Here is a 24668-nt window from a genome sequence, read left to right as displayed (position 1 = left end):
ACTTGCGGTATAATAAGCCAGTGCATCACTTTAATCATTAGTTCTTGCAGGTATACAATGCTCCTATTGTAGCAGTCCGCAGTATCTGATATTATAGCAGTTGTGTTCTGTGCGTGGCAGGAAATGGGCATTCTAGTTCCAGCTTTGTGGGCAGCATTTATTACCCTGACTGACTGCATTATCTTTCTTGTGCTCACCTAGGCTGAAGGAGATGTAGCCTCATTGAACAGGCGTATCCAGCTGGTAGAGGAGGAGTTGGATCGTGCTCAGGAGCGTTTGTCCACAGCCCTTCAGAAACTGGAGGAGGCTGAGAAGGCTGCAGATGAGAGTGAGAGGTGAGATTTTTATTTATTTATTTATTTTTTTCCTCATTAGTAAGACTTCCTTTTTAAAAGCAGATCTGTGGTCAGCTTATGCAAACGTCCTACTATATTTTAGTCTCTTATACCTTTTATAAGGCTGGTGCATACGTCCAAAGATGTCAGAATGGCTGTCTCATCCTTTTTTAAAAAATTAAAAATAAAATAAAATTCTGAATAATCTAAAAATGTAACATTTTAGTAGCATAAAATACTTGTTTTAAATTGAGGATTATTCATTTATTCTGAAATGGTTTGCAAAGTAAGTACATCAGTCTCATCCAGGGCTTGTGTGACTTAATGATGTCACCACGAGCCCCGTGTCCAATCAGCAGCGGTTTTACTTTCCCCGCCTTCACAGCCGTCAACAGGAAGTGAATAGCAGCCGCAGCGCTCCACTTCATGTTGATTAACTCAACCAACGGCGGAGAGACAGAAGCCGTTGCTGATTGGACGCGAGTGCCAGGGTTGGGTGTATAGGCTTTATTTTACCGGGGGAATCATGGAATCAGAAGGGGTTGGACAATCCCTTTTTTAAAGCGGTCACAAGCACCAGTTGCTTGCCTGTCTTCAAAATTGAGGCGGTAAAAAGACGTTTTAGTGATATGGAATATGCTTTCCATTTAATACAATTCAGAATGATTCATTCATAAGTTTTCAGACCAAATCTGGTTTCTGAGGTTCAATCATTACAATAAACTGCTGAATATTACTCTCTCGTATTGTTTGCAGTGTAAACAACCATTGTTGCTTCTGTATGGAGCGTTGCATTGTTTTCAGCATTACACACACCAGATATTCTGGACTATTGCTGTGGTTTACACAGTGCAATTTGTGATCACTGATGGGTGTCCTGTTGTATCTCAGAGGCATGAAGGTCATTGAAAACAGAGCCCTGAAGGATGAAGAGAAGATGGAGCTGCAAGAGATCCAGCTGAAGGAAGCCAAGCACATTGCTGAGGAGGCTGACCGCAAATATGAAGAGGTGAAGACACAAAGGCTTAACACTTAATTACTCTTCTAATATATGGCTTGTTTAAATGCTGTACTATAACACAAGCCCCTTCTGTGTAATAGGTTGCCCGTAAGTTGGTGATCATTGAGGGTGACCTGGAACGTGCGGAGGAACGTGCTGAACTGTCAGAGAGGTGAGTGCCTGCATGTCTCCATCAGCTGTCTGCATCCTCTGCACCTAATATACACCAGAACATCATCCTGAAGATGCTCACCACATCAATGCATTGCATGCTTTAGGGCAGCCTGAAGACCCTCTGAAGTTGGTGTTATCTGTTGTGAAATACACACGCCCCGCTTTCTTTTCTGATGTCCCCCTTAAATCATGGTTCTCACTAGATAGGAAAATAACCCTCTTGAATGAGCTGTTCAAGTGTATTACCACTTAGGCAACATACATTAGTTTTCCATCCATTACACTTGTTTCCTGCACCAGGGTCACCGACTCTGCAGGGAATTTTGTAACACTGCCTCATTCAAGAAAGGGAGCACTGCTGTGCAGGGAAAATCAAGGGGATACGCTACTAAACTAGTGATGTAGTCCATTAATTCTCAGGATTGATGGTGCTCCTAAAAGTCGGCCTCCTCCCATTATGTTAACATCCTAGCAATATGTTATCACTTTATAAGATAATAAATCTTTATTTCTATAGCGCCAACATATTCCGCAGCGCTTTACAATTCAGGAGGTTCATATATAAACAAATAAGTTATAGAAAATACAATATTTAGAGTATGGGAATAAAGAGACAACCCTGCTCGATAGAGCTTACAATCTGATGGGGAAAACCCCTTTAATGTGCCAGACTTTGGACAGCTCTGCCCAGAATCGGGTTGTAAAGACATTAGTTTCCAGAATGTCTTCTCAATGGTCACACACTGTATACAACCAATGAATCAGATCTGATGCCTGTAGTATTGTGTATGACCGAGGCCATAGAGCAGCAATGCACATGCTAATGTAGGCTACCTTCATATGTGGACATACACGTTCATGTCACCCCCACTTCAGAACCGGTAACCCAACTCCTGCTGACCACACAAGTACTAGATATTCTGTGTATGCTTTATCCCACTGTCACGTGTAACAATGTGTTTTTCTTTGCATGCTCCACATATTGTGAATGGCTTGTGTGCTCCTTCCTTATTTCATGCACGCATTAATAGACAATACCGAGTGCTTGATGATCAGCTGAGAATAATGGACCAAACGTTGAAAACGTTACTAGCCTCTCAGGAGAAGGTACTGCTGCCAGTCCGGGCCCTGTCTTTATCCGTGGCTGTGGGCTTCACCTCTTACCTTGCTGTACAGCAGTATTTTCCACACTTTCCTCACTGCAGTGCTCCCCTGTAACCTGTTAGGGTTTTATTTTTATTTTTTTTCTTTATTGGTATGTGACTCTCTCAAGCTGGAAAAAAAGCTGTATTGTCTACATGTAAAAGATGTGATTTTGTACGGAGGGGTTACGATAATGGCACCGGATTTCCATGTAATGTAGTTTTCTTTTGTGGCTATTTAATTGCCAGAATTATACACTAAGTTATTGCTATGCATCTTTTACATTTTGGCACAGCTTTTTTTTCTTTTTATATTGGCTCTGTAATTCTCCTTTTTTTGATCCGGTTTGGTTTTTCATTCTTTTCTCTCCTTTCAATCTCCTTTTTTGTTTTTTTTTTTTGTTTGTTTTTTCCTCCTTCGTCTTTCATTCCTTGATTTATTCCTGCCACCTCTGCCTTACACCTCACCCATGCAAATAGCAAATGTGCCGAGCTTGAGGAGGAGTTGAAAACTGTCACCAACAACCTGAAATCTCTGGAGGCCCAGGCAGAAAAGGTATGATGGCAATATGTTCTGACCCAAGCAGAGTGGCGACTGCAAACTATAAAGATGGACCCAGCATGCTGTCACGTCAGACGTCTTGTTACTAGGACATAACCAAATTCATGCCCCTCAGAGTGTTAGCACAGTTTACGCATGTTAGTCCCTCCTTAATACATTGCTTGCCAGTAAAAACATTTTGTTTAGAGTAGCCAGGGATGCAAATTATTAGGCAAAGTATATGTAGCTTTGTGACAGATGCTGAATCGTTGATGTCTGATAGGAAGACGCCAATTTGAGTTGGATTTTATCTTTTACGTAGTTTTAGAATGTGGATTCATGACCACACTTAGGGGTACTTTGCACACTACGACATCGCAGGTGGGATGTCGGTGGGGTCATGTCGAAAATGACACACTTCCTGCGTCGCTCTCAACATCGTAGTGTGTAAATCCAAGATGATACGATTAACAAGCGCAAAAGCGTTGTAATCATATCATCGGTGTAGCGTCGGCGAATTCCATAATTACGCTGACGCGATGGTCCGATGTTGTTCCTCGCTCCTGCGGCAGCACACATCGTATCGTAGGAACATCTCCTCCTACCTGCGTCACCGCGGTTCCCGTCGGCTATGCGGAAGGAAGGAGGTGGGCGGGATGTTTACATCCCGCTAATCTCCGCCCCCTCCCCTCCTATTGGCCGCCTGCCGTGTGACGCCGCACGACCCGCCCCCTTAATAAGGAGGCGGTTCGCCGGCCACAGCGACGTCGCACAGCAGGTGAGTGCATGTGAAGCTGCCGTAGTGATAATATTCGCTACGGCAGCTATCACAATGATATCGCAGCTGCGACGGGGGCGGGGACTATCGCGCTCGGCATCGCAGCATCGGCTTGCGATGTCGTAGTGTGCAAAGTACCCCTTATTCTAAGCCTGCATAATCTCGTAGGGGTAATATTTCCTTTGCACATAAAAGAAAACAATGAAGAACTTTTAAATGATAGGCCAAACTTTGACGTAGACCCATTTACCTTAATGGTATGCAGTATGATGGGCGTGTACACTGTATCCTTGGTGCTTTTAATATCCCCTCGTTCCAGATCTGACTCTTCTTCTTGATCTGTCTTCTAAACATGGTTCTGTTTTCTCTTTCCAGTACTCCCAGAAAGAGGACAAATATGAGGAGGAAATCAAGGTTCTTACAGACAAACTGAAGGAGGCAAGTCCTGCTGCTGTGTCTTTATGGTCTATCATTGGTACTGGTTAACGAGCTGGAGACTCATGTTCTCTGTCTTGTGTCCTTCAGGCTGAGACACGTGCTGAGTTTGCAGAGAGGACAGTAGCCAAGCTGGAAAAGACCATTGATGACTTAGAAGGTATGATTATTTTTCTTTTCATACAGAAATATACAAAAGTATATCAATATGCAGATGTGAACATAAACAAATATAGTTTAAAATCTTTAATTTCTTAAGTCTTGTGAAAAAATCCTTGGAGGTTGTTTCTGTTCTTTTCTGCTGCTAATCTGTCTTTCTTTTTCTCCTTTTTCATTTATGTATACATTTGTATTTCCATACCGGGTTCTTCGCTGCTTCTCCACCACGCTGTCTGCTTCTTCATCCTGTACCTTGATGGTGGTTGCGAATACTGGACGCCCTTCCACCCTTTCATTCTCACCATACCTTTATTCATGTCTTCCATTCCTATTGTTTCCCGTTCTCCTTCCTCCACAATGTCTTGTTTTTTTTCCCCACTCTCCATCCACCCCTTTTGTGTCTTCCCCTTCAATCTCTCTCCAACCTTCACTCTGAGCAGATGAACTGTATGCCCAGAAACTGAAGTACAAAGCCATCAGTGAAGAACTGGATCACGCTCTCAATGACATGACCTCAATGTAAATTTCCCTTTCTATGTTTTCGCTTATGTTCTCACCCTCTCTGCTCGCTTAATAAAACTCACGTCCTACCCTCACACCTTCTTTTTTTACTTTTGCTCACTTCTGGCTTACTTTTTACTTCTACTTACCTCTGTTTAAACAACTGGCTTATTTTGAGGTCTAGTTCTATCATGGCATATTAGAAAAATCTGTAGCATTTTTAAAAAGATGTGAAAAAAACCCTACCTGGTTTTAGAGGTGCAGGATCCATAGTACTAGTGAAATTAAATGTTTGAACATTTCATTTTTTTTCCTTGAGCCTCAATTTCCTTTGTTTGAAAGCCAGTATGTTCAACAGATGTAACCTTTTTGCTTCTTTTTACCATAATTTATTTTGCTTCTTTTTTCTCTACATAAAAGCCTCATATTTGTCACTGTGTGCTAATGTGGGGGACATAAATGTAATGCAAACATCAATGGCTCCGCTCAACCTATACATAAATGGTGTAAACTACATGCTTATATGGTCACCACCTAAAACACTGCCGTTAGAATTTACAAATATACTTGCAATATTCTATGTAGAAATTAGAACGTATTGTGGGACTTGGTGCAAATCCCATAATGTTGGAGGTTTGTACATGAGATTTTAAAGCATAGTGCATTTTCTCCAGTATGAAATTAAATATCTGGGTACTTATTCAGGATTAAATTTTGTCTTTGGAAGCTTTGAAGTCTACATTATATGACCATATAGATATCATGACCTAGAACATGTATCTGTGAATATGTAACTTTTCATTCTCAAGTTACATAAGACTTATTAGAAAGTGTCAATTTTGTATTGGCATTTAGGCATAAAGTAAGCTGCTATACACATATGATAACAATCAATTAAAATCTTATAGATACTAGAAACTACTTATAACATTAAGTTAAAGGGAACCTGTCACCTGTGTAAAATGCTATTAAGCTGCAGGTTAAGGCTAGTTTCACACATCCGGCTTATCGCCGGATTCGGCGCACGTCAGTACAGTGTATACAGTACAATGGCAGCGCGACAAGCGCGGGTCACATGCTGTCATGTGACCGGAGCGTGTGACCCGGAAGTTGCGGCGCTGCCATTGTACTGTATACACTGTACTGGCGTGCGCCGAATCCGGCAAACCGGATGTGTGAATCGGCCCTAATAGAACTTTAATCCTGCCCAGCACCTGCACATTGATCCACCTCTGACAGGAGGAAATTAACTTTAATCACGGGGGCCATGCTGATGCGGATTCAGTCACTGCTGTGTATGGAGAGTGGCAGCTGTAACCACACCCCCCGCACTAACTGACAGCTGTTCAGCATTAGTAGAAGCTGTCAGTGGGAGGGGGGCTTTACAGCCGCCGCTGTCCATACACATAGTGCTAACAGAACCTGTACCGGCAGCGCCCTGTGACTGAAGCCTGAAATGCTGCTGGGAGGATTCAACTTAATTTCCTCCAGGCAGCAGGGTTCAATGTGCAGCAGCGGGCAGGTTTCAAACACTATTAACCTGCAGATTTCCATATCTCCAAGTTAATAGCGTTTTTACAGGTGACAGGTTCCCTTTTGAAGCTGTTATTTTTATCACACCGAATATATGCCATGCACACAGTTTTTAATATAGAATATAACTTTTCGTGAAGCTTCTGATACCTATTTCAGTTATATAAACGACCTGAATCAGTTGGGTGGAGCCATTGCATGCAGCTCTTTTGCTTTTTCTATTACAGGCAGGAAAACTAATAACTCTTAATATACACTTGCCTCTCCACTTCGACTGAAAGCTAGTTTCACACAACGGTTGTTTTTGTGAAAAATGCCACTTTTGTGACATTTTTGTTTTGACAGTGTGTTTTTGTTTTTATACCAGTCCAGATGTTACTTTTTAATGGGGGGCTGTCTAGTGAAGACTAGTTATCACCTGTCAACTGTATAGGTGGTATAGATTAGTGATGGTCTTACTTGTGGAGCCCACAAAGATTGGCAGAACAGGGCACTGTAATTCCCTGTTAGAATAGTGGTGGTACATATGACAGACCGCCACCATTCCTTTTCCATGGGACTTCTGGAAAAGGCTTGGAGGTCCTAAAGGAAATGAATAGAGCAGCAATTGGGCATGCTGATAGTCAGCCTAACTCTGGTAATTGCTAGGTGCCCACGGGAGATTGTACTTGCATACTCTTCTGCAGGTATTTCCGCAGGTTCACGCAGAAACTCCCCAGAATCTGCAGCTATCCATTGCTGCAGTATATCTACGGCGTTGTTGCGGTAAATCTGCCAAAACAGTGCGGATTTCGTGCGGAATTTCTATCGCTTTCCCGCCCTGTATCTCCATAGTGGAGGAGCGGGAATTCCGCAGATAATTCCGCATGAAAAATGGGCATGTAGTTATGTGCGGCTGCGGGAAATCTGTAGCATATTCCGCAGCTGCAAATACCGCAGCATTGATACAGCACTCCCCAAATCCCATAGGATAACATGGGGAAGGTCTGTACTTGTGTAAACCCGTGGATTTATCTGGAAAATTTGCGGGTTTTCCGCAGCAAAATCCGCAGTTAATTTCTCCCGTGGGCACATGGCCTTATTGTCAGCACACACAGCGAGTAATATGGAGCAAGTGGAATGCAATGATAAAAAAAAAAAAAAATCGCATTTCACTCGGACCAATATTACTCTATGGGGCAGCTTCCATGAGCGATCATTTTCTCAGCCCTAATCAGACCGAGTAAACAGTCACAGAATGCTGTGGGTGGAATGCGATCTTGTTTCACTCGCACCCATTCACGTCTATGGGGCGAGAAAATAATCGCATTGCTCTCGCATTAGGCCGGTTTCACACATCCGGCTTTTCGCCGGTTTGCCGGATCCGGCGCTCTCCCGTACAGACAATACAGTACAGTGACAGCGCTGTAACTTCTGGGTCACATGCACCGGTCACATGACAGCATGTGACCGGCGCTTGTTGCGCTGTCACTGTACTGTAGTCACTGTATGGGAGAGCGCCGGATCCGGCAAACCGGCGAAAAGCCGGATGTGTGAAACCGGCCTTACACCGGTGTAACGCGAGTGCAATGTGATTCTCGCATCATCCGGCAACTGAGGAGATGGGAAGATAAATCCCTCCGCAGCTGTGGTCTGATCGCACGATCGGACCACAGTTGCATGACACTCTGCTCCTGCTGTGCTGTGAGCGCGAGCAGAGTGTCATGCGAGGATCGCAGTAATCCCCGTGTGGCCTCAGCCTTAGATGACCGCCTGCCGGGGACATGTATGGCAGTCACACCAGTTCACACAAGTTGACCTCACTACAGATGTGCACTGAAATGATCAATACTGACTTCAGTGTGCATAGGCTGTCGTTATTCTGGGCAGCATAGGTTTAACACAGGAAGCTGGGCTACTGGAGACGTTGATCGTTTGTGCAAAGAAAAAATAATTTCACCTGATGGAGGAGCATTTTTTCTCATTTGTCAGGTGATCGGCATCCTGTTTAGAATGCACGATTATCGTAAAACGAGCGTACCTAAAGAACGCACCTTAAATCTCTACATAGTCGCTAAAGAAACTCCACAATATTACCGGATGCCTCCCACAAGTGTTCTACAACACCAGGGAGGCACACACAAATAATGCAAGTACTAAAACCCTACTGACACTGGGCACTTATGATGCCCCTCTCCAGGGATCTGATACACATCAGATTGTCTGGTGGGTTTTGTTGTTTTTTGACTACACAATTAATTCTTTGTGTGCCAGGTCTTTTAAAACACAGTTGTGTGTTTTGCGTTTTTCTGCTAACCACATCCTAAAGTAGAAGGACCGCACTAATGTTAGTAATTGTCCATAGCTGTGATAGGGTGGTGTGCAGAAGTCTTAATATCTATCATAGAGCTTGGGTTACACTGTATGTAGCTACTTGTAGGCATTGGAGATTCAAGATGACATCCCTGCCCTTTAATCAGTATTCACAAGTTCTCTACTGGGCCATTCTTCACTTCTTCGACTGAAAAAAATGTGCCAGCAACATCTCTCCTCAATATTAGAGCTTCACTTGGAAATCTACAGAAAGGAATCGAATATTTTTTACTTTTTCTGTCAAACTGAATTTAATTGGGCAATTTATGAAGAGGTTTGTCCATGATTCTGGTACATATAAAAACTGCAACATATGTACCTGAATCACTGAAGTGTGAAGGGGACCTTAAAGGAAACCTGTCACCAGGTTTTTTGCTACCTCATCTGAGAGCAGCATAATACAGAGACCCTGATTCCAGTGATTTGTCACTGAGCTGTTTGCTGTCATTTTGATAAAAATCAATGTCTTCTCTGATGCAGTTATACAGAGCTCATGAACATGCTGGACTACCTGGCAGCACACCAAATAGTCCTCTAATGATGTACTGCTGAGTAATCAGTGATTTTTATCAAAACTACACTAAGCAGCATAGTAAGTGACAGATCGTTGGAATCAGGATCTCTATTACCACATTATGTTGCTCTCAGATTAGGTGGCAAAAACCTGGTGACAGATTCCATTTAAAGCGTAATTGTCTAATTTTGTATTTCATAAACCTTATTTTATCAGACAGATTTGCTTCTTCCTCTGCCAGAATTGATCAGTCATTATCAAAATTCTCAATTCTGAGGTAAAATCTGTATTCAGTGAAGGATTTTCCCATTAGTGAGAGATGATGGGAGGAGCTAGACAGAGCTCCGCCCCTTCCCTCTTTTACTTTCATAGACTCTCATCTATCTCCGTAATGGGAAAGTCTTCACTGAATATGAAAATTCTCAATTTTGAGGTAAAATCTGTAATGACTGATCAAGAATGATGAGTGAGCGTGCTCGCCACAGCTTGTTACTCGATGCTTCCGTTTCCCATTATACTCTGTACTCTAAGCATCGGGGGTTCTCTGGCACGAGTAATCATGTAACAAGCAGTGGCAGGCAGAAGAAAAGCAGATTTGTCTGATAAGATATATTAGTTGCTTATTTTCCGGTGTACTATTAATTTATGAAATCAAAATGTAAAGGGACCCTGTCAGGTGCAATATGCACCCAGAACCACGGACAGTTCTGGCTGTATATTGCTAATCCCTCCCTAACCGTCCCTGTATACACTAGCATAGATAAAGGGATCTTTAGAAAAAGTATTTCTAAAGATCCTATATGATATGCTAATGAGTGCAGGGACTAGTCGCATGGGCGTTGGCTCCTGCACTCAATCTGCCCACAGGGGTGTGCCATCATGCTATTCAGTGCCAATTGCCTGGTGACATTAGCGGTGACACTTATATCTGTGTCCTGTCCGTTGTCTCCGCATCAGACGCCGGGCACTGCGCATGATTTGAAATCCCAGCAGTTTCGGTCATGCGCACTAGACCCCTGTCAAGCTGGGACGTGTACACCTGGCTTCATAGTGTGCGGGAACCTCTGACCACGCGTCACTGCCCAGCGTCTGATGCGGTGACAACGGACACAGGTATGCACGTCACAGCTAATGACGCTGGGCATTGAATAGCATGTTGGCACACCCCTGTGCGTGTACTCCCATGCTAAGAGGAATGAGCTCAGGAACGAACGCCCTTGCGACCAGTCCCTGTGCTCATTAGCATATGATAAAGGATCTTTAGAAATACTTTTATTCTAAAGATCTCTTTAGCTATTCTACTAGATACAGGGACGGTTAAGCCCCCGTCACATTTAGCGACTTACCAGCGATCCCGAAAACGATGCGACCTGATAAGGGTCTCTGGTGAGATGTCACACAGTCAGACCTTACCAGCGATGCAGGAACAATACAGGTCGCAGTAGCGACCTGTATAACGATCTCTGCTGTCATTGGGACCCTGTCACACAGTGTCAAACGTAGCGATCCGTCCTGCCCAGCAGGACATCGCCTTTGAAGAAAATGGTCCAGGACATTCAGCAACGACCGGCGACTTCACAGCAGGGGCCAGGTCGTTGCTGGATGTCACACACAGCGACATCGCTAGCGAGATCGCTGTTACGTCACAAAAAACGTGACTCAGCAGCAATGTCGCTTAGTGAGACGTGGCCTTTAGGCAGGGATTAGCAATATGCAGCCAGAACTGCTCGTGGCTCTGGGTACATGATGCGCCTGACAGGTTCCCTTTAAAATGACCATTAGGATTTAATAAATAAGGCGCATCTTACAATGGGCACATCTGTTAGAAAGGGTACTTCGGTCAGGGACTGGCATACATTTCTGGCTATCTTTTGCTGCAGTTCCTGGCCTGGTCACCCCTGCCTACTGAACTGACGCTGGCCAGAAATGAAATCTAAAACTACACAAGTTGCAAAACCATTTTTTTTGCAACGTTTTTGGATGTTTTTCACTAGAATTCTGGCATAAATTCGTTGGTGAATTGTGTCAAGTGTTTATAGTCAAGCTATCCATTATTTTCATGGTGCAGATAGAAAAGCTGTGGTGGCCTGAATTATTCGGCCTCTGTTACCTGCCCTAGCCCTTAATTTCACATGGGTTTCATGGCTTTGACTTAAATACCAAGCTGGTATTTGGATCATGACAACTAGTTTTAAAGAACCAGTTACATACTGACAGCCACGCCTCTTAGATCATGGATAGGTCTGTGCACTGAAAAGGTTTAGATACCCATACAAACTAAAGCAGAGCCGTATTAACGCTGATGTTAAGAGTATGCCATCTCCTGCCTGCTTTGAGCTTGATCCTCTGTATACATGAGGAATAAGCTGTTGCAAACCTTTTTAAGTGCACCTACCCACCTGCACGGTTTCCCTTTTTCCCCCCCACCCCCAATTTTTTTTTTTTTTTTTTTTTTTTTGGAGACCGCTTATGCTTCATAGAGGCAGAGATGGGTGAGAGGATACACTTAAATGATGATCCCCACAATGATGCATCGGGTGCCTGTGCTTGGTGTGAACGCTCATTCTGTGCGGATAGACGGCCTTTCTAAACTACACTCCAATTCTGCAGAGACAACCATACATGTATATGGGGAAACTGACGGAGCAGTTCAGTCGACGGCTACAAAGTGAATGGGCACGTTGTCTAAACATACTGACTATACCAACTTCAATTCAAAACATTCAACTTGAAGCCTTTTACAGAAAACAAAACCCTGATATGCCTCAAACATAATTTTATAATCTAGCCTGCAAATAGGACTGTCATTTCCCCCACACCAGGAAACGGTAAAGGACGTCTGCCTGCAGCGCTGATCAGGCTGGTAGTTGAGTAATCGTGACCGTGCACTGAAGATAAGCTACATCTGTACGTGATGTGGACATATTTAGAGGACATGTTAGTTAGAACTGCACTTTGATTTTATAGGATTGAATTGAACAATCCTAAAATGTTGTAACCCCAATTGAGAAGCTTATTATCAAACGCCAGTTCTCCTGTGCTGTGGTTCCCTCGACCTCCCGCTCCAAGCAACTGCAGTAAAGCTCCATTCAGATGGATGGTTTTTGTAGTTCACTGTATGGCAGGTGGCTGAGAGCATTAGCGTGAAATGAAAGTGTCCCTAATGTGCTGTAGTCTGTTTTTTTTTTTTTTTGTTTTTTTTTTTTGGGTGAGTGTCTTTGCTGTCAGAAACCACTTACTATAACTCTGTGCCCAATCATTTAGTAAGGGTGGAGGGAGCCCTTTTTAAATGCACACTGTTTAGGAACGTCACTAGGATTTATCATTTTAGTCCCTTGGTATGTGATCCTGGCCTGCAGGACTGTCAGTCTGCCAAATCACACATCAATCTGTCAGCACACCTGTAGATAGCTGTTGGCTGAAGCTCGCTTAGGTGACGGCTGTTCCCCTCCACACCACGGGTGTGCGCACACTTACGCATATATATGTAGCTGCTTGCCTCTTCTGAGAACAACTTACAGGATGGTGTCATCTGACATGCCAAATCCCTACTTTTTCCTACATACCCTCATAACATATAAGGGTCCCGTTAGACATGGCAACGTACCAGCGATCCGACCTGGCTGGGAGCGCTGGAACGTCGCTACATGGTCGCTGTTGAGCTGTCAATCTGGCAGGCAGATCTCCAAAGCGATCAGAGATCAGCGACCCGTGCAACGACGGCTCCCTGCACACTCAGAACCGGTGCTAATTTGTCTCCCGCCGTCAAACACGACGATGCGTGCTGCACAGCGGGAGACAACGAGGAAAAAATGGTCCTGATCGTTTTGTCACATTCGGCGACCTCTCAGCTGGGGCCTGCTCGCTGCTGCTTGTCACATAGCGAGGTCACTGATACGTCACAAAATCTGTGACATTTCAGCGATCTCTGTGTGACAAGGGCTTAAGAAGTGTGGCCAGCCATCTAATGTTTATGGCTCCCTTTAGTATCCACATGGACCTCTTACAAGGAGATCAGATATCTAAAGGTGGTGTCACACATAGCGACGACGACGTCGATGCTAAGTCACCATTTTCTGTGACTTAGCAGCGACATCCTGTCGCTGTGTGTGACATCCAGCAACGACCTGGCCCCTGCTGTGAGGTCGCCGGTCGTTGCTGAATGTCCTGCTTCATATATTATTATTATTATTAATAATAATAATAATAATAATAATAATAATAATAATAATATTTATTTTTTTATTTTTTTTGGGACGTTGCTCTCTCGCTGTGAAGCACACATCGCTGTGTGTGACAGCGGGAGAGCAACGAACTGAAGCGAGCAGGGAGCCGGAGTCTGGCAGCCTGCGGTAAGCTGTAAACATCGGGTAACCAAGAAGCCCTTTCCTTGGTTACCTGATATTTACCTTAGTTACTAGCGTCCGCCGCTCTCACACTGCCAGTGCCGGCTCCCTGCACACGTAGCTGGAGTACACATCGGGTAATTAACCCGATGTGTACTGTGGCTAGGAGTGCAGGGAACAGGGAGCCGGCACTGGCAGTGTGAGAGCGGCGGACGCTAGTAACTAAGGTAAATATTGGGTAACCAAGAGAAGTGCTTTCCTTGGTTACCCAATATTTACCTTAGTTACGCTTCCACGCGTCGCTGGGGGCTGGTCGCTGGTGAGATCTGCCTGTTTGACAGCTCACCAGTGACCATATAACAACGCAGCAGCGATCCTGATAAGGTCAGATCGCTGGTCGTGATCACAGCTGGGTTGCTATGTGTTACACCACCTTTAGCAATGTCCTAAACGTATTCAGAGTCAGTCTAGCAAACCGCAAGGATGTCCTGCAAATAAGTAAGGCGTAATGGCCAAATCTAATAGGAGGTGATGGAGTAGAGAACAAGATGCATAATATTTCATTTAGGTTTACGGAGTAGATTCTAGGTAGGGTAGGAAAACGTAACTCCAATTTAATTACGTTGGAATAGTTCCTCTGCTGTCTAACATGGCAGTCTTACTGGTGGGCATGTATTTCACGCAGCATTCTAGAACAGTGAAACTTGTCACCGTGGAAATGCAGTCCAATCTACAGGCGCCATGTTATAGAGCTGAGGAGATCCAGTATAACGTGTTCATCATTTCCGCCTCCTATTGGAATTTTTCAGTCCAGCGAGTGGTCCGATCATTGATTTTGTATGCACACTTCTACCTAGAAAGCTGTCCGACACAGTCACTTACTTGGGTGGTCCTATCAATGGTCATCGCTGTATGGACACTTGCATAGAAAGCTGTCAGTCACTGCTGGGACCAAAAATCCCAGAAAGGGCTGAAGTTTAAATGATTAACCCAGAGTATATGGAATCTTATCCCACAATTCTATATCCATCCTCTCCACACCCCTGCTCAATAGCTTGGCATCGGCAGATGGGACTGTATTTTCAGGTTTTTCCCTTTACACACTCCACAGACCTGATCACTTGCATTCCATACATTTATTAGCATTGTTGTTTTCTCTATGTACTGAAAATGCATGGCAACCACATAAAGGCACTAACGTTGGTTATAGCACCCTGACGCATGACCTCGCTCCTGCTTTCCTTTTATTTCTGTGAAGCTTTTTTTTTAGGTTAAACTCTCACCTCTCAGTTTTGTGCTTTTAACTAAATCAGAAGGGACATATTAATTTTACCTCTTGGTACTAACATTATTTTGGACCAGAAAAGGCACTAAACCTGCAGTGTGACCACGGCCTAACTCAGTGGTTCCCAAACTCCAATCTTCATGGCCCCCAACAGGTCCTGTTTTCAGGATTTCCTGACTATTGAACAGGTGATGAATCATTATCAAGGCATCACCTGTGCTATATTAAGGACATCCTGAAATCATGACCTGTTGGGGGCCGTGAGGACCGGAGTTTGGGAAATACTGGCTAACTGTTCTATTACTTTGACTCTCTTGATTTATTTTATTTCTCTCCCCTCTCTATACAGATAAAGTGCTCTGTTACCTATGGTCATCTCTATCCTACCTGGGCTGGATACATCTCTCTATGCTGTCCTATTATTCTAGTCTCTTCGGGGAACTCTTACATCCATCTTTCTGTAGTAATCCTCCAGTCACTTTTCTGCTGTACAGACACTGTGTAAAATAAAAGACCCACTGTGTATTTTCTCTCCGCTTTCCTGCATTATTTATTGAATGCCTTTAATAAAACTGCAAATCTGTACTTTTGCTACGTGTAGGACATCTCTCTGTATGTGTTTTTATACACTGCCTACACAACCATCTATTAACGTGATGTTATCACTTTTCTGTAGCTTCAGTCTGAATAATTACTCTTGGGTACAATCTGCAAGCACTCGGGTATGGCAAAGAGGCTGCTGGGTCATCAAAGGAGTCTTGCTTGCTTAAATAAATGAGTGGTGGGGAAGACTTGACATAATGAAGAGGGGCTGCAACCACACAGTTCACTAGCTATTGCAGCTCCCTGTTTTGATGGCTAATAGTGATGAGCGAGCACTACCATAATAGTGTACTCTTAACTAGAAGTCGGACACTTAGATGGGCATGACTCGTGTACCAAGTATAATGTAAGTCAATGGGGACTATAGCATTCTTCTGGAAAAAATACTCGTGTTCCCCATTGACTTCCATTATACTCTGTACACAAGTCGTGCCCATCAGTGTGTCCGACTGCTTGTTAAGAGTACACTATAATGGTAGTACTTGCTCATCACTACCAAAGAATGCTTTCCGGGCTCGGCCTCCATGATCACATCACTGACCACATAGATGGAGAAAGTGGTGAGACTGCATCAGAGCTAATGCGGATGTAGAGAGCTTGCTTTACCACTCGACTGCCAATCAGGAGTAGTAACATGTTCCTTGTAATCATAGGTGTGGGGGTTTTTTTTGTTTTTTTTTTTTTCTTGGTTATACATCTTAATCTTTAAAAACATGAGTTACTTTTTCATTTCCCCCTCGAGTAATACTCACATGTCCTTGGCTTTATCAGAAGTAACCTGGAATAGTGTATGGGTGCACAAGGACTTGGAGAACAGTGTTTATGGATAAGCGCTCCACTACAACTGACTGGCTGCAGAAGAAACCAAGTGGAATAGCACTGTTTGGTGATCTCTGCTCAACAACCCTTCACAAAGGAGAAGGGAACAGCAGCAGGACTTAGAACAGAATGGCATAGGAGCGCAGCATCTTATGTTCATGTAGAAAGGCTGATTGTGGCTGTTAAACAACCGGCGATCAGCTAAATGTAAACTGAATTGACATGTCAATTGTTTTTGCCATTTGGGTTTTGCCCTGCAAAGCAGAGTTTTTGCCCAAATTTCTGCCACAAAAAGGCAGCATTTTGAACTGCATAGTGCGGTCAAGAAACCCAAATTCCCATAGACTATCCTTGAAAAGCAGAACACCTCTATTTTGGCATTAAACGCTGCAGTTGAAAAAGCAGCAAAAAAGCAAAGTGCGGTCTTAGCCTTAGGATTTATACCAGATCAGAATCCCAATTTGCAGACACTGTGTTTCGGGGTGATTTGCCCCTCGTCAGTGCAAAGTGTGGGTATCTGATCTGGCTGCTCTCTAACAATATAATTCAGAACGTCTTAGCTTAGATATTTTTATTTTTTGTGTGTGTGAAAAACTATAGTTACTATGCAAAAGGTACTAATGCCCCAATATTAGTTAAAGTTGGCCAGACTAGCCAGGCAACTGATGTTAATGGGAGCTTCAGATGTCTGGGGTGAAAAACATGCAGCATTTTGAATCTGAAACCCCCCCTTCATTGCTGGTAGTGGTGACGGCAGCTTGCGGTCCTCTGCGTAGACAGCATACGTCTTGTAGATATCTGGGCCCAACAGAAACCTGATGTGTATAGCCACCTTCCTACACTCTCCTGCTCTTTACTGATGCATCTTCCTGCTGTCACTGTAATCCTATACCTCAGTATTCTTGGAGGATTATTATTGGCTGGACCCTAATCTTCACAGTGCGTCAGTAATGATTCTGTACAGGAACCAGATGTTGCCTCTTTGAAGGTCTCTTATCAGTACATGCAGCTCCACCCAGCTGTCTGTAACCCCTTCCTTGTCATTTGAACACTTGCATTAACTTACAAGACATTTTAAAGACGTTTTCCAGCTTAATATAAGTTCTACAATTACTTTTTTTTAAGCAGTTTTCCCTTTTTTAGAAAACTGGACATGAAATGTTTCTGATTGTATAAAATGACCAAATCCAATGTGACGCTCCCTAGCCTGCGTATAGTGTTGACTCTCCACTGCTGCTACTAAGTGTCAGCTGCATCAGTGATGTCAAGTTGCTTTCTCGCATCACCGCTGCAGCCAATCTCTGACAACGGAGCGGCGGTGAGGAGACGCCTCCTTGTGCTCCAGAATGGACACTGGTTCATACAAAATATCTGATTAGAATCTTCAAATCCCTTGATCCCCTATAGCCCCTTATGTGACACCCGTTCTCATTTTTATATGGTTTCAATTACTTGGCTACTGAAATCTAAAGGGGGGGGGGGAGGTAACAAACTTTCCATAGTTCAAGCTGTGCTTTGGGCCGGCTTCTTCCTGTCTGATGCATGGCTGACAGCGGAGTTCATGTGAAAGTTCATTCTGACATTACACTAATTACTTCAAGTTGTAGACCATTGTACGGTGACAAAGCCTGCCCACCCCATTATGAGTGTCCTTTGGATACAACGTACACACATCGCCTCTAGAACGCAACAGCAAAAAGTACATCTGATCTCTCGGATTTCTTTTTAACAATTTACCTGGCAAAATATACCAAACCTTCAAGTCAGGATGCAATCTCTGTAAATAATCTCCGATTGCATCCTAGAAGTAACCAACCTTGTTTCCTCCCAAACTATGTGAAGGTAACTCTGATCGAGCAATAAAACTTATAGCTATAGGAAGAAAATCACAAATGCTTTAAAAACCCAGTGGATGTATGATCCAAACTGGTATTTGTATAGGAATAGTCATAATAATGGCTCACTATGAAGTTACATTAGTGTACTTAGAAAAAAAAAAATCTGTTCTCCATTAAATTTTTAAGAAAGTTGCGGTACTTGTTATAAATCAGGTTAAAGGGGTGGTTTATCCACTTTCATTACTGGCCACATTGATATGATGAGAAACAAGGTTTCTCTCAAATACCTTGTGTTGCCAATAATGTCTGAGCCTCATCCCCTTCACGTGACCTCTGATGTCTGGTGACGTCACCAGAGGCAGGCCGCAGTCTTCTTGAGTGACTGGGCGGCGTTTCACTACACGTCACAGCCCAGCATCTTGCGCGCTCCCTCATTCGCTACAAGCAGGAGTGACGCTGGGCTGTGATGAGTGGTGAAACGCTGCCCACAGCCCAGTCACTCAGGAAAACTGTGGGCCGCCTTAGTTAACGTGACATCACCGGACATCAGAGGTCGCGTAGCCCAGGGGTCACGCGAAGGGGGTGAGCGGATCACAATAGTGCCACTCACAGGCACTGCTGGCAATGCAAAGTATTTGAGAGAAACCTTGTTTCTCAACAGATTAATGTGGCCAGCAATGAAAACGGGTGAACCACTCCTTAAGTAGAGTTCAGTGTGATATTGCATTGATTGTTATAGCAAGGTCCTACTGTGACTATCCCTATACAATGCCAGCTAGCACCATGCACTAGTTTTTGTAAAGCACTTCTGATTGTTATTACAATAATAAGTTAAGAGGGGTATTCTAATCTCCAGGATCCTATCCCAATATGTAGTGGGTGTAATAATATTAGTAAATAGCTCCGATTAGAAATTTAGTAAATTTCACTTGATTAGCGATGTTGTTTACCTCATGTGCAGGGCATTATAGTACACCTATGGCATATTGGGATAAGATCTTGAAAATGGGAATAGCCCTTTTTAAGTTTTATTACACTCAATGTGCAGCGTAAATTAGTAGCTGCATTAATGGTGCGAAAAGGTTATATAACCCTTTCTTCGACTGTGGTCAAAGTGCATTAAATAAGGTGTATGTGGCCTACTCTTAATCTAATAAATGTTAACTTTAATGATCATGAAGCGTTGTGGCATGAATGGTGCTATATACATGAGTAAAATAAATAGCCCAGCACCATATTGCCCTACGTGTTGTGCAGTGTGTTCTGTGGGTGAACATGGTGTAGGTCCACATCATCTAAAGTGTTTTTCCCACTTTGTGTATAGACATGTAGGCAGTATGTCTCCGGTGTAGATACCGCACTGACGATGCTAAAAATCAATAATTCTAAAAATGTCAGTCTGGTGTTGTCCACACACGGAGTTACACTGAGCAGACGTGAGCTCTGGTGACTCTTGAAGCAATGCCACATGGCTGTTGTGCAGCTTCCACCCACAAAAGGTATTGTATTCAGGCCTGCCATGGTTTGTGTTTTCATTTAACCAGATGTAACCTGTACGTGTTTGTATCGGCTGTAACATTAATGGTGTGCTGTGAAAATATTTGTGTAGCATGTGTTTTTGTTTTTTTTTTTTTTTTTTTTTTTTTTTTTTTTTTTGTTCCCTAAAAGTAATACGGAGTTTATATGGAAGCCTAAATATATATTTGTTACAGCAGGACAGAAATATTTATGGCTTATACTAATCATGTCATGTGTTTTAGTCCCAGAACATCCCTGTGCTTTCCAGTCTGTCAGCTGTCTTTATTATTCTCCCCTTTTACTGTTTTAAAGCATATTTTCAATCTGTCAGCAGGTTTTTGCTATGTAATCTGGATGTAATGCTATGTAGGGGCAGAGAGCTTGAATCCAGCAACGTATCGCTCGTATTGGACTATTTGGTGTAGTTAGGATAGAATCCCAGGTCACAGTTATAGATGTAGCAGGGGTCTAAATGCTGGGCTCTCACTCCACCCACACCCCTGTGATTGGCAGCTGCGTATGTCAGCAAGCTGCAAATCAGTGGTGGGGACGGGGTTACAGACTAGCCTGATTGCCCTACATGTGATACCCCGTCAGGTAGTGATAATCCTCTGCTGATAGTCACTGATTTTTGTATTGAAATTACAGCACACATCCTAGTAGTGACACATCCGTGGAATTGGGCGCTCTGCCACTACATTATTCTGCTCTCCTTTTTAAAAGGAAACTGTAAGCAGGTTTTTGTCATACTAATATTAGATATGTATGGCCTATACACGGATATAAACACGGCATAAAATGTTAAGTAGCATTTGAAGTATAGATGTCTGATTATTAGACTGCTAGTCAGTTTTTCAGGTTGCCATTGGAAACAATTAACCACTTCTGTGGGATTTGGATGGCATATGCAATGCAGGAACAGTGGATTTTAGGTGGTTCTTGAACCATTCAAAAGTTTGGACATAACTCCTATTCAGTTTTTCCAAGCAGCAAAACTGGTGACTCTACTAGAAAGGCAATATGGATAACATATGCTTTAAACAGATTATGGTACTAAGGTATCACCTAGTCAAAGGATGGGTAATAACCTCTGTACCACTAGGATTTCCTCTGATCACCAGAATGGGACACTCATACATGTTAAAATGGAGCACAATGCACTTGCTTGACCTCCATTCCTTGTGACTGCCAATGAAGGCTGAGTACAGCGCTGCGGCAGTTATATACAGAAGTGCTAAATATGGGCACTACCGCTCCAGAACGTGGCACTTTAATCCCTTCTAGAATGGTGACCTGTGAGGATCCCAGCTGTCGACCCTCACTGATGCTGGACTTGTCACCAATCCTTTGGCTAGGTGATGACGTCTTCCTTCCTCAAATATCCCTTTTTATCGAACGCAACCAATATTTACTAACCTAGAAGACACATAACATGACTTATCCCTGTAGGTTGTACTATGTGCATTCGTTGTTTGTTTCTTGTGTACACATCCCTTCTCATTGTATGGAAATATAATTTGCAATACTTCTGAATAAATGAGGTATGAGCAGTTTTAGCTAGTCTTAAATGTTCTAATGTAAAGAATATGCATAGTGTGTAGACAGTTTGGTAATTGCGGCTTCATCGGAATTATTTAAAGGGAACCTGTTACCAGATTTTTCACTATTAAACTAAAACTAAAAAGTATCACCTTTTGCAGCTCCTGGGCTGCATTCTATGAAGGCGCACTTTCTTCCCTGACTGCACTTGCAGACCCCAAAAATAACTTTCTAAAAGCTGACCGCCACGTATGCTAATTACCTGTGTGGCTCAGATGGGCATCCTCCCCCTTTTTTTTTTTTTTTTTTTTTTTTCTTGACTGACGTGATGACTCATCCGTCATCATCCATGTTGCTCTTTCAAATCTCGCGCCTGTATTAAAGGTAGGAGGAAAGCAGGTTTAAATTCCGCGCCAAACCACAGGAATGCAGAAGATGTTTTATAAAAAAAAAAGGGATTTTATTTTCTCAGGTTTCACGCGTTTCAGGGACATATCTATCCCCTTCCTCAGGACAATGTACAGAGAATACTATTCTCGCGCCTGTGCAGTCATGTCCACTTGCGCAGGCGCGGTTCGCTCTGCCATATCGCGGGAAGAGCAGAAAACATACCTGCCCTTACGCGCGTGCCAGTGAGCTAAATGCGCAGGCGCGAGGATTAGGTCTGGTACGAGGAAGACGCAGTGACCCCATACACAGCACCGGCCATAAACTCGCATTCCTAGAATGCAGCCCAGTAGCTGCAGAAGGGGATACTTTTAGTTTAATAGTGAAAAAACTGGTGACCGATTCCCTTTACGTTTTTGTATCTCTATGAAAAACTTCTAATATCTCTGATCCACGTTACGTCCTGATACAAAAGTACATAAGTTTGAATCTACAGTAAGAATTGAAACGCATTAATCTCAATAGAAAAGGTTCCTGATTGGTTAAAAATGGGCTTTGTTGCCATTCTTTCCCATATTGTAGGTGTAGTGGTTGTTCACCGACCACCCATAGTGGATGTGTGGGGTGTATTTGTTTTATGGATTACTACATTCTGTCCATGTAGAGGACTTGGGGTGTTTTTTAATAATGCATGTATGTGGAGTGTATATAATATATATTTGGTTTGTTTAATCTAGTTTTGTGTCCTAACATCGTGTTCCTGACAGTCCAATACTTTAAGAATAAAATGTAACTTTTTCGTTTATTTTCACAGAAAAAGTGTCACATGCAAAAGAGGAGAATTTAAATATGCATCAGATGTTGGACCAAACACTTCTAGAGCTGAACAACATGTAACACGGTCTGCTGGCGTTTACCTGAGACATCTGGTTTTCTGAAGACACTGCTTGACAAGAAGCCCGTATAATTGCAGTTTTTAAAAGCAAAAAAACAGCAAGGCTGGGATTGGAATGGATTAATTTTTCTTTCTTTTTGTTTCCCCCCCTCCTTCCCTCTTACAAATGACTAAAGAATAAATGGCGTCTTTATGTCAACAGATTAATCTGGGAAGGGCTTGATTAAAATGCAGTTAGCCATTGTGCCAAGTATGGGTGGCCTGTTAATGGCCCAATTTTTGTTGTGTCCAAAACGAGTCTTATTTTTAACGGTTTGTTAGGGGCGCCTGCCTGCTAATTAATATTCAGCTAGTCCATACTATTTTGTCTTAACAACAAAAAAAAATCCTCAGCTATTTCCATATCTGGTCCTAACTCCTGTACCTCTAGAATGTATAGTCATGCCAGGAGATTGAGGAAGAAGGATATCCATCACAGGGCGCTGACTATTGTTTACATTATAGGGAGCGAGTGAGAATTCATGGTATATCCGAACCTTTGGACCAGGTCCTAAAACCTTCATTTCTCTAATGGTTATTTTTATGTGAACATATAAGGTACATTTTTTTTTTTTTATAAGGTGATTAGGACAAAGCCAAAGCTAGATCTCAATTTATATGGGAAAAATATATAGTCCTTAAAAAATAAACAGTATGGCGCGTACCTAATATTTGCTATAGAAAGGGTTATTGGAATTGACATACTGTTCTAATGATTGATTGTTTATAGACTTTAGATTATTTAAGCTGTTTCTAATTTAAAATCTGACATTTCAGAAGCTGGTTAGTGTAGACGTAACGTCTTCAGTGTAATATCGGCCTAAGAATTATCTGACCTCGGTCCTGGTAATTTATATATGGTCTAACTGCATTCCTCCTCCCCGGTTATGTATAACTGAATGCAGATGTTCTACCTAGTCCACAATAACTTAAAATTGGGAACAATTAACTATCAATGCGGACATAATCTTTGCAATGCCTCACTTCTATTTTTTTTTTTTTTTATTTTTTTTTTTACACAAGTTTTAGATTTGAACCAAAACTGTAAAACCTTGTAATATGAAATAAAAAGCACACTTGAAATTTTCTATATTTTTGTGTCTTCCTAAGCTTTGCTGCCAGAGTAGTTCCTCTCTATTGCTGTTAGCTTCACACTATATACAGTACATTGGTTCAGACTGTTCACTGTTTACCGGTGATGTTGAACAGCACATAATCTTAATTTACTATAACCAGAACTGTAGAGTCGGTAAGCCAAACCTCCGACTCCTCAATTTCCCTGATTCAGACTCCCTCATACATGACTCATTTTTGTGATAAATTCACTGTAGTAGAATGATAACATCAAGCTTTTAAAGGGAAAGTTTCAGGTCCACTATGCACCCAGAACCACAAGCAGTTATGGGTGCATATTGCTAATCCCTGGCTAAGGCTGGTGTCCCACTTGCGATTTACCGTGCGTATATCTCGCGCGAGTTTCACGGTGCATCACCCGTCACGGACTCGCACGCCGCTCACAGGAGCGGGTTGGCTGCATAGAGATACATGCAGCCGACCCGCTCCTGTGAGCAGAGTGAGAGTCCGTGACGGGTGAAACTCGTGCGAGATATACGTGCGGTAATCGCAAGTGGGACACTGGCCTAATGGTCGTGCTCACCTGTCTGCTGCCATCACGTCCGAGTCCTTGATTTCGGCTGTATGCATTACATGGGTTTGAAGCAAGGACTCGTACACACGACTTCATAGTACGCATGACCGCCAGAAATACAAATCCTGGCTTCAAACCCATGTAGTTCGCATGGCTGAAAGTCCGGGATCATGCGCACTGAGCCGAAATCCAGGAATCAAACTAACGCCCAGGGGACTAGTCACTGGCCTCATAAGCATGATAAAAGATCTTTAGAAATACTTTTTCTAAAGATCTCTTTATCTATG

General features: G+C 42.9%; 1 protein-coding gene across 8 annotated transcripts in view; it reads left to right on the top strand.

Annotated features, from left to right (window-relative positions):
* The window catches only part of TPM1 (tropomyosin 1), a 52432-nt gene extending 28609 nt beyond the window's left edge, over positions 1 to 23823 (top strand). For 4 of the 8 annotated variants that reach the window (XM_075345515.1, XM_075345517.1, XM_075345521.1 and 1 more), the window contains 7 exons: positions 202 to 335; positions 1227 to 1344; positions 1437 to 1507; positions 3132 to 3207; positions 4346 to 4408; positions 4496 to 4565; positions 22614 to 23823. In XM_075345515.1, the coding sequence (XP_075201630.1) occupies positions 202 to 335; positions 1227 to 1344; positions 1437 to 1507; positions 3132 to 3207; positions 4346 to 4408; positions 4496 to 4565; positions 22614 to 22696 (615 nt within the window). In that variant the 3' untranslated portion in view covers positions 22697 to 23823. Of the gene's footprint in view, positions 1 to 201; positions 336 to 1226; positions 1345 to 1436; positions 1508 to 3131; positions 3208 to 4345; positions 4409 to 4495; positions 4566 to 5004; positions 5088 to 15444; positions 15626 to 22613 lie in introns of those variants that run through there. The other 4 variants (XM_075345516.1, XM_075345514.1, XM_075345518.1 and 1 more) reach the window with 2 other exon arrangements.
* Positions 23824 to 24668: the final 845 nt, after the last annotated feature.

Source organism: Anomaloglossus baeobatrachus, chromosome 4, assembly GCF_048569485.1.
Source record: "Anomaloglossus baeobatrachus isolate aAnoBae1 chromosome 4, aAnoBae1.hap1, whole genome shotgun sequence".
Classification (NCBI taxonomy): Eukaryota; Metazoa; Chordata; class Amphibia; order Anura; family Aromobatidae; genus Anomaloglossus; species Anomaloglossus baeobatrachus.
The sequence above is the reverse complement of the archived record's forward strand: the minus strand, read 5'-3'. Positions and strand labels throughout refer to the sequence as shown.